This window comes from Salmo trutta, chromosome 20 (assembly GCF_901001165.1).
Source record: "Salmo trutta chromosome 20, fSalTru1.1, whole genome shotgun sequence".
Classification (NCBI taxonomy): Eukaryota; Metazoa; Chordata; class Actinopteri; order Salmoniformes; family Salmonidae; genus Salmo; species Salmo trutta.
Window position 1 is genome coordinate 23,445,442 of NC_042976.1, and position 11,038 is coordinate 23,456,479.

General features: G+C 46.3%; 1 protein-coding gene across 1 annotated transcript; it reads right to left on the minus strand.

Moving 5' to 3' along the window:
- Positions 1–8,736: 8,736 nt before the first annotated feature.
- Positions 8,737–10,365, minus strand: LOC115155728 (BTB/POZ domain-containing protein KCTD4). The gene has a single exon (XM_029702630.1). It carries the CDS (start codon positions 10,353–10,355, stop codon positions 9,462–9,464), a length of 894 nt encoding a protein of 297 aa, XP_029558490.1. The 5' UTR covers positions 10,356–10,365; the 3' UTR covers positions 8,737–9,461.
- Positions 10,366–11,038: the final 673 nt, after the last annotated feature.

The following is an 11,038-nucleotide window of genomic DNA, read 5'->3' on the forward strand; positions in this document are numbered from 1 at the left end:
CTATCCTGTCTTGCATTGCTGTGACATGCTCTATAACACTAGTATAAGGGGTGGATTGGTGCTCCAAGGTTTCCCGGGCGACGTCTAAGATTCTCCGGGGGTGCCTCCCATATACCAGCTCAACATCAGATATGGCAACATGCAATCCCAGTTTTTCCCATCCTTATCGATTACCTTCCTGAGCATTGACTTCAGGGTGTGGTTGAATCTCTCAACCAGCCCGTCTGTCTGAGGATGCTAAACCGATGTCCTCAACTGTTTCACCTGCCACAACTTACAAAGGTCTGTCATAAGGCGGGACATGAAGGGGGTCCCCTGGTCAGTAAGGATCTCCTTTGTAATCCCTACCCTGGTGAACATGATCACTAATTCCTTGGCGATATTTTTGGAAGCCATCGTCTGAAGGGGAATGGCTTCTGGGTAGCGAGTGGCATAATCTAGGACGACCAGAATGTATTGGTGCCCTCTGGCGGATTTAGGTAGTGGGCCCACTATATCCATTGCTATCCTCTCAAATGTCATTTTGATTATGGGAAGTGGCACTAACGCGCTTCTAACAGCTGGTCGGAGAGCTGTTAACTGGCACTTGGGGCACTCTCCACAATGTCGAGCCACCTCAGCCTGAATTTCTGGCCAGTAAAACCTCCTCACACTCCAGTGTCAGGTTTTATCGATACCAAGGTGCCCTCCCAGAATATGCCCATGAGCTAGGTCCAGTACTGTTCTCCGGTACCGGGTAGGGACCAACAACTGTTCCACCATGTCAACCCCTATTTTTGAGGCTCTCTACACCAACCTTTTTTCATGATTAAGTGGAGGGAACGTAGGCATTGTCCTATCATTTATGGGGGTACCATCTACGACCTGCACATCTGCTCTGGCTTGCTGCATGGTTTGATCCTGGGTCTGGGCCATCCCGAAATGAGTCAGGAACCATGCCAGGTCTGTTGGTTCTAGATAGTCGCCCTCTGAGGCTTCTGGATGCCGATCGACCCCGGCCCCACTAATACCGGGCTGCTCATTATTGACGCGGTCTGCCCCTTCTTCCTCATCCTCCCTGACTTGCACCTGTGAGGTTGGCCCCCGGGAGTCCTATTTTCTCCTCTTTTCACTTTGGTTGAGGGCTACATGCTACTTCCTGCTTGGTAAGGGGTGTTGATTGCTCAAACATATCGTTCTTCTTGCCTAACCTCGCAAAGTTAGGAAAGTATCTACCCAGTTTTACATCATACGGCATCTTCAGGACCATGCCGACATCCTACTTCAGCAGCCCGTCCTCCGTTTATATGCTCACTAAGTCTGTGGGACATGGGCGGGTATCCCCATGAATGCATGTAACACTGACATCCTGACTTTTATCCAGTTTATGAGTTGGCACTAGATTTGCAACGACCAAGGTTAACATACTGCCAGAATCAAGCAGGGCTGCAACCTCTTTCCCTTCAACCTTCACCATGCACATACGTTTGTTTCTTGGTCTTTTGGGTACAGTGGTCACCACAGGACATGCATACCATATCAATTTCTTCTTTCTTCTTTTTCACAGAGGTTAAATTACATTGGCTCTTCTTTAATAGGGCAGTATGCCACAATATGTCCTGGTCTATTACAATTGTAACAGATAATAGGCTTTTGGGGGGGGGGGCCTCAACCCCCAGTCCCGGTTTACAGCTTTTTCCGGAGTCTCTTGCACCCAGTCTGATTCTCTCCTCATGGCCCCACGCTGCTCTCTTCACCTTCCCAATGCCGGAACAGTCTTACCCTGTCCGCTGGTTCGCCCAGGCCTGGGGAATGGGAATTTTTCCTCCTATGCCTGTTCAGCTGTTCCTGCCGTACAATACGGTTCAACCAGTGCCACGAGATGGTCGGCGGAAAGTATCTTGTTCTGGCCAACCCATCGTCAAACTTCTCTGGGTAGGCCTCACTGAAACTGGTCGAGTACAATGGTCTCGATGATCTCAGCGGATGAACAGGTCTCTGGTCGCAAACAATTTCCGTGCCAGGTGAATCAAGTCAAACATCTGTGTTTGGGTGGGGTTGTCCTGGTCTGTAGGCCCACTGGTGGAAGTGATGTGCCCTCATGGTATCAGTCACTCCCAGTCTAGTCAGAATCTCATAATCCTGTTCATCTTTCAACTCCAGGTCGAAATAGGCTTTTTGAGCATCCCGTGCCTCTTGTTGGGCTGCCGCTGCTTGTAACAATGACTGTATGGCTCTCCCATACTCATTTTCCTTGAGCAAACTCTACTAAACAAACAATGCCCCCCCCCAAAAAAAAACCTGACTCCCCTTTGGAGTGCCAACTGAACACTTTTTTACCTACCTAACCAGCGGTATGGTTAGTCCCTTTATTCGCTTCAGCCCACACTGCGCCCGCATTCTCCACCACGTGTGACAAACCAAGGTTAGGTGAGTTTGTCACAAATTTAGCAGGAGAGTGCACCAAAATCACCCCAGAATGAGAGTTATTTTGAACAGGACAGTACCTGTATGTTGGTTTCTCCGTCGTGGTCAAGCATAGCAGGGTTCAGTACACACATCGGGTTCTCGGTAGGTCCAGGTCCAAACGCCAACAGGTAAGTCCAAACAGTCCAGGTCATACACGGTAAATCCAGCTGATATATATAATGTCTCTTTCCTTATGGTTCACAGATCCCCAAGCCCCTTTCTCTCTTCCTGGTTTGTCCTAACCCCTTATCTGTGGGTCGGCCCCACCTTCCGAGTGTTCCATTGCCTCTCGGGATTGTAGTTTTGGGCGATCGACCATTTTGTGATCTGTAGTTCTCGTCAGGGTGGACATTTTAGTGAAAGGACAGAGCCCGTTTATTAGTTCTGCCCTCACATATCTGCCATTTATCACTCGGCCCCCTTTGCCACAATATAATCAATACAAGTGAATGTCACAGATCCAACACTGTTGCTATGCACTCTAGTTGGTTGAGTAATAATTTGGGTCATATTACAGGTATTCGTCACAGTTAGACGCTTCCTCTTGAGATGACAGCTAGTTGCTAAGCAGTCAGTAAATGTTCTGTTCACCCAGAGAATAGACCTCGGTTAACATCACACACACACTATCAAGTATTGCACACATATTATCCAAATGCTGACAGTTCGCACTTGGTGGCCTATAGCAGCACCCCAGAAGAAGAGGCTTTAGATGAGGCAGGTGAACTTGAAACTGCAACACTTCAACAACATTTGACATGAGATCCTCTCTAAGCTTTACAGGACTATGACTCTGAACATATACATTACCGCAACACCTCCCCCATAGGCATTCCTGTCTTTTCTGTAAATGTTATATCCTTGTAATGCTATTGTTTCAGAGATAGCCAGTATATGAATGTTATCCGATGCTAGCAAGTTATTGATTTCATTAACCTTATTTCTAAATTTATATACAGTATAATAATATGGGCTATTCTTAGCCCTTTCCTGGGTAGCTTACTGGAGATGGACAGACATTATATGGCTATAAAAAAAAGAAAACATGTTTAGCTGATAGTCAATCAATCAGGTGCTTGTGAATGTGTCTGTGTGTGTCTGTGATGTTGGTATGTTGATACTGACCCAAAACCTTGGCTCTCTCACTCCTTCCAGGGTTTTGGGAGGGAAGGTGGACAATGAGCTTGTCGTTGCGGATGTAAGCAATGTCCCCACGCTCTCTGGACGTTTTCATAGCTGGGCTAAGTTCTTTTCACCTCAGGCGCACAGCTTCAGCGAAGTCCTCATTTAGGAAGATGGCTCTCTCCAGAACAGCCATCTTGTCCTTGAACCTTAGGAACTTGACCACTATTGCCCTGGGTCTGGACTTGGGCTCATTACAGGTTTTCCAGACCTTGAGCTTTTCCTTTAACATTTTTCTCACTTTCTCCTCAGATTCCCTCTAGGTCTCATGTGAACTCTCTGGTATGCCATCCACAACAATGTTATTCCTCCTGGATTGTCCCTCCTAGATATTCTGTTTTCCCAGTCATCTGTAATAATAATTCACAGACAGTGCTCATGTCATCTCGCGTGGACTTACAGTTGGTTGTCATCTTGCTGCAAGTCTCTGTCATGACATCCACCTCTCCCTGAGATAACTGCAAACTGTTCATAAGGTCTTGAACCTCTCTGTTCAGATCGTTCCATTCTTTTGTTAGTTGAGTCCACCAGTATTTGGACAAAGCTATTGAAGCTATTTTCCTATTGCTGTAACAATTGCCTGTAGACATCTTGTTGTTGATTTAAAAGATCACGCACCTGTGATCCCCATTACTCCAGCCTTCTTTAACTTTGGGTGGCATGATGGTAGCAACGTAGGCTAATGCTGGTACTCCATGCAATTCCAGCCAGCACAAATCGCAGGGTCGACTGAAACTGCAGGGATATAAACAGCAAGAATTTAAACAGCCAGAAGCCTGGAACTATATGTAGTCCCAGTCACAAGGGCTAACTGCGTCACATGTTGTGTTCAGACTATCATGGAAGCCCAGCTAGCTTGATAGTGAGCAGCTAGGCTAGCTGCTTTGCCAAGCAGCAGCTCTTCAGACTTTACGGTTTGGCAGTATCCCGGGACAGATGGTAGTGGTCCCAGCAACTGAGGCCAACTGCATTGCGGGATCCAAATTAAACAGGTAGGCTAATCATTTTTTTTTTATATATATTTTTTTGTTTGTTGCTGATCACTCTCTCGTTCCATTTCAGCGCCCATCCCTGGTCTAGAGGATGTATTGCATGTATTAACTTCATGCAAGAGAGAGGCAGCCATGTTGATATCCATGGACAGACAGGAGGAGGGAGAGCGAGGCCACAAACAGAGTTCATAGAGTTCGTAGACTGATCTGTCATATTGTGGATCTACAGTGCATTCAGAAAGTATTCAGACCCCTTGACTTTTTCTTAATTCTGTTACTTTACAGCCTTATTCTAAAATGTATTATATTTTTGCAAATGTATTAAAAATTAAACTATTTCACATTTACATAAGTAATCAGACCCTTTTACTCAGGACTTTGTTAGAGCACCTTTGACATTGATTACATCATTGAGTCTTCTTGGGTATGACGCTGAAAGCTTGGCAAACCTGTATTTGGGGAGTTTCTCCCATTCTTCTCAGCAGATCCTCTCACGCTCTGTCAGGTTGGACGGGGAGGGTCACTGCATAGCTATTTTCAGGTCTCTCCAGAGATGTTCGATCAGGTTCAAGTCCGAGCTCTGACTGGGACACTCAAGAACATTGAGACTTGTCCCGAAGCCACTTCTGCATTGTCTTGACTGTGTGCTTATGGTTGTTGTCCTGTTGGAAGGTGAACCTTCACCCCAGTCTGAGATCCTGAGCGGTCTGGAGGAGGTTTTCTTCAAGGATCTCTCTGTACTTTGCAACGTTCATCTTTCTCTCAATCCTGACTAGTCTCCTAGTCCCTGCCGCTGACAAACATCCCCACAGCATGATACTGCCGCCACCATGCTTCACCGTAGGGATGGTGCCAGGTTTCCTCCAGACGTGATGCTTGGCATTCAGGCCAAAGAGTTCAATCTTGGTTTCGTCAGACCAGAGTTTGGTCTGAGAGTCCTTTAGGTACCTTTTGGCAAACTCCAAGCAGACTATCATTTGCCTGTTTTACTGAAGAGTACCATAAAGGCCTGATTGGTGGAATGCTGCAGAGATGGTTGTCCTTCTGGAAGGTTCTCCCATCTCCACAGAGGAAGTCTGGAGCTCTGTCAGGGTGACCATCAGGTTGTTGGTCACCTCCCTGACCAAGGCCCTTTCCCCCCGATTGCTCAGTTTGGCCGGGCGGCCAGCTCTAGGAAGAGTCTTGGTGGTTCCCAACAATCAGCAGCATTGCATTAGTGGAAACCAAGACTGTTTTTGTATCAACATTTTAGCTTTTTATAATAAACAAATGTTTTTACAGGGTTAAATATTATATTCTAGAGCACAACATGTGCTTCAAAAGAAGCTAGAATCCTATAATATATCTGGCGCTCCTAGACTTTGTGCTTCTAACTTTAAAAGAATTGGGAGCACCAATGCTACCAATGACTCATGCTAATTTAGAGCCCTGGCTGCAACAGATGGTTTTTGGGGTGTTTGAGACACAGGCTGAATCGAGGTGGGCGACTCCATATGTGCTAAACACTACAGCTACTGTTTTTCAAACATAGACTGAGTTGACTTATTTTAGTTCCTAATGTTCTAGTCTCGCACCATCTGTTTCCTTGTGTCAGAAGGGTTCTGGCAGAGATTAATTACAAGATGGTAAAGCAATTAGCACTAGGAGGCAGGGGAATACCAAGTAGCCTAACTCTAAATCCAAACTACAGGGAATGTGTCTGGTTAGGCAGAGACTCACCATATCATACTCTACCACTTGTGCTCTGTACAACAATGTAATAGAATACTGTACGTACACACTGATCAACAACAACCCCTTTTGCAGAGTTTTGGAAAATAACTACACAATGAAAATGTTCAATATGTTTAGTCTTGTTGTCAAATGTAGACATGGCCCAAATTGAAAGTGAAGTAATTGATAGTACAATAAATGTAAAACATTGAGACATGGATTTAAAAAGAGGTCCACCTTGAGGGAAGAGAGCAGCGTTTATTGAATTGCCTTTCTGACCCACTTCTTTAAATATCACCAGTCTCCAAACTCTGGGGAGTAGAAGACACATCAGCACAACTGTCAGTCACTGATCTTTCTCACCAGTGATCCCTTCCTAGAAGAAATGTTAGATTATAAAAATCATGAAATGGGAAACGAGAGTCTTAGATTAATACAGGAATTCTGATTTAAATTCAGATTCTTACAAATATGCTGTTGTTGACATGACGTAATAACCTGTCTGTTGAGGGTTTGGCTAGAAGTAACTGCTCTGAGTTGTTGGGCGCTGATGCATTTTCCAATACAGTAAGCTTACATTACAGTTAATAAGGAAAGTATTAGTAGTTAACTCTATTATAGTTCTACATCTACAGCATTAGTTACTTGTCTGTTCTATATATCCATATGGTCAAATCTTTCTGCCTTAATGAGCTGTCATAATATTGATGCAATTCGGAAAGTATTCAGACCTCTTGACTTTTTTCACATTTTGTTACATTACAGCCTTATTCTAAAACTGATTTTAAATAGTTTTTACCCTCATCAATCTACATAAAATACCCCATAATGACAAAGCAAAAACAGGTTTATAGAATTCTTTGCAAATTTATTAAATAAAACAGAAATTTCACGTACAGTAAGTATTCAGACCCTTTACTCAGTACTTTGTTGAAGCACATTTGGCAGCGATGACAGCCTAGAGACTTCTTGGGTATGACGCTACAAGCTTGGCACACCTGTATTTGGGGAGTTTCTCCCATTCTTCTCTGCAGATCCTCTCAAGCTCTGTCAGGTTGGATGGGGAGAGTCGCTGCACAGCTATTACTCGGTCTCTCCAGAAATGTTAGATTGGGTTCAAGTCCGGGCTTTGGCTGGGCCAATGAAGGACATTCAGAGAAGCCACTTGTGCGTTGTCTTGGCTGTGTGCTTAGGGTCATTGTCTGTTGAACCTTGGCCCCAGTCAGGTCCTGAGTGCTCTGGAGCAGGTTTTCATCAAGGATCTCGCTGTACTTTGCTCCGTTCATCTTGCCCTCGATCTTGACTAATCGCCCAGTCCCTGCCGATGAAAAACATCCCCACAGCATCATACTGCCACCACCATGCTTCACTGTAGGGATGGTGCCAGGTTTCCTCCAGACGTGACGCTTGGCATTCAGACCAAAGAGTTCAATCTTGGTTTCATCAGACCAGAGAATCGTGTTTCTCATGGTCTGAGAGTCCTTTAGGTGCCTTTTGGCAAACGCCAAGCTGGCTATCATGCTTAATACTGAGGAGTGGCTTCCATCTGGCCGCTCTACCATAAAGGCCTGAGTGCTGCAGACATGATTGTCCTTCTGGAAGGTTCTCCCATCTCCACAGAGGAACTTTGGAGCTCTATTAGAGTGACCATCGGGTTCTTCTCCCCCGATTGCCCTTCTCCCCCGATTGCTCAGTTTGGCCGGGCGGCCAGCTTTAGGAAGAGTCAGGGTGGTTCCAAACTAATTTTATTTAAGAATGATGGAGGCCACTGTGTTCCTGGGGACCTTAAATGCTGCAAAAAAAATGTGGTACCCTTCCCCAGATTTGTGCCTCGACACAATCCTGTCTCTGAACTCTATGGACAATTCCTTCGACCTAATTGCTTGGTCTTTGCTCTGACATGCACTGTCAACTGTGAGACCTTATATAGACAGGCGTGTGCCTTTCCAAATCATGTCCAATCAATTGAATTTACCACAGGTGGACTCCAACCAGTTGTAGAAATATCTCAAGGATGATCAATGGAAACAGGATGCACCTGAGCTCAATTTTGAGTCTCATAGCAAAGGGTCTGAATACTTATGTAAATAAGGTATTTCAGTTGTTTTTTTTTATACATTTGCAAACATTTCTAAAAGCCTGTTTTCGCTTTGTCATTATGGGGTATTATGTGTAGATTGATGAGGAAAACAATTCATTTAAGCAATTTTAGAATAAGGCTGTAGCATAACACAATGTGGAAAAAGGAAGGGGTCTGAATGCTTTCCGAATGCACTATATTTCCAAGTCCCCTTGTACTATATAATAGAATGAACACAAATTCCTGGTGTTGTGGGAGAAATATTCCAAACCAATTCGCAGATGCTATATGTCTGTAATATTTAACAAGATAATCATGTAATGACTGACAATATTCATTACTTTTATTGTGTGTAAAACAAAACATTCACATATCCAAATGAACACATTGTCACTTACTCACTCACAGCACAGGCGATCAAACAATCACAAAGTTGGTTTCTGATTTGAAAATCTTCACTGCACATGCATCATGCTAGATTTGAACCCTTGGGTCTAAACCCTACGTGTATATTTTCTGCAAAGCACACCTCTCATCCAGTCAGGCTATATGTGAGAAGTTTCTGGAATAAAACAATTGTTTTTGTCCAATAATCAGCAACCGTCAGGTCAGTCAGTGCATTCTTCCACTCTACCACTCCCCTCAGGATCCAGAAAAAGGCTTGGTCACACAACTAAATACTAGAACACAGCAACTAAACACAGCAACTGAACACACACACTAATACCTCACTGTGCACACAAAGGCTGGTTTGAAGGGGAGCAGACAGGATGGAAAAAGCAGCTTGATGCAATCCAGTAGGAGACTGTTCCTCTGAGAGTGTGTGTTCTGTCCTGCAGCAGTGAAGAGAAACGGGCTGTCCTGCATCAGTTCCAGCCCAGGGGCTAGGGGTCAATCTGGAATCAGACACCTTTCTCCTCCCTCTAGTTCCCCTCTCTACCTGCCTGTTACCTGCCCCATTCTCTTCCCTTCTCTTTCCACCTCCCTGTCCATTCTCTCCCAGATCCCTCTCCCCCATCTTTCCCTCTTCCCCTCTCTTCCCTCTCTTACTTGACAAAGTGCAGTGCCTCTGCGGCCACCACAGATCCCTTGCTGCTGTCCAGAGAGGTGATGATAGAGAAGCCAGCTTTCAGGGCCAGCATCACCGTCTCTAGCTTCAGACACTCCAGAGTACACACAAAGGTACTGTCCTGCTTCAGCACCAGCCTGGAGCCCGGTTCTGACTTGATGAAGTGGCGGAACTGGATCACGTTGGACGACACTTCAAACTCTTCCGGGAAGCCGTCCAGCCGGCTCTTTGAGATCTGAACCAGGCGACCTTTGACCTTGTCAATGAAAGTGGGGTCACTACAGTACACCTTGAAGCCCTGTGACCTCTCGTCAGTCACCTCCAGGAAGGCGGGCTCCCGCTGTACCGCCCGCAGCTCCTCCCACTCCAAAATGGCCTCCACCAATCCACTGAGGCGGTAGAACTCTGCTTCCCGTCTCAGAAGGCCCACCTCTCGGAAGTCGTCGGGTAGCTGCAGGTCTCCGGTCCGCAGGAAGTTGAGGATGTGTCGGAACACGGGGCCGTCACGGTCGATGAAGGGGTTGCCCATGGAGTCAGTGTGCTGGACGGTCTTTTTGCCGCTGGCCAGCTCCTCCAACACTGACCCCTGGTGGCGGCTGAGGGTGGTGCGGTGCGCGGCATACAGAAAGCCCCCCACGTTGAGGGTGATGGTGCCTGACGAGGGCTTCTTGATGCTCTTACTGGGCTGCAGCAGGTCCGAGTTGATCTGTCTAAGTTCACTGTCCATCCTTCTGAGGTTCCATTCCATGCCGCTCCCGCTCAACAACCGCACAGTCTCTTTGTCTGTGTCTGTGGTCCTCAGGATAAGTGTGTGTAGCGTGCAGTAAAAAGTGAGTGTGTGTGTGGGAGCCACTCGGAGAGGTACTGGCATAGAGAGGAGCGCAGAGCGCACTGGTAGCAGAATGAGTCTGCCTCTCCCTTTTCCTCCTCCCTCTCCCTCCCTCTTACCTCTCTCTATTTCTCTCTCTCTCTCTCTGCATCTCTGCTGGAGGAAGAGGGGGGCCACCCTCTGTCACAGGGTGGGAGGAGAGGGAGTGTGTGTGCATTGGAGAGAGAGAAAGCGATGAGTAGAAAGGGTGGCAGGTGCTCTCCTTACCGCTCTCTCCTTACTCTCTACACCCCCTCTTTTCTTTCCCCTTTGTCTTGTCCCCTTTCTCTCGCCATCTTCTCTCGTTCCCCCTTTCTCATTCTCCTCCAGCCTCCCTCTTTCTTCTATTTCTCTCTCTACCCATCTCTCTCTCTCTCCCAATCTTAGTAATTAGCCCTCTTTTCTCGCTGATGAAAAAGCTCCCCAGCTGTGCTTCCCCACGTGAGACAACAGGAGGCCCCTGAACACACACACACCCTATATGCACACACACAGACACAGGAGGTTGTCATGGCAGGGAACCTCTCTCCCCAACCCCATCCTAGGAACCTGTTGGTGTAGATAGACTGTAGTTGTGTAAGTATCTCTGCTGTAGAGACTTTCTGCAGTCAGATGTGTGCTACAAACCAAATTTACAGCTTTGTCCAGGGTGGCATTTACTGGCAGCTTGGTGGGCATTCACTGGC

What these genes read in the sequence shown, in the direction of transcription:
- LOC115155728 (XM_029702630.1), bottom strand. Translation starts at nt 10,355, where the DNA reads ATGCCAGTACCTCTCCGAGTGGCTCCCACACACACACTCACTTTTTAC.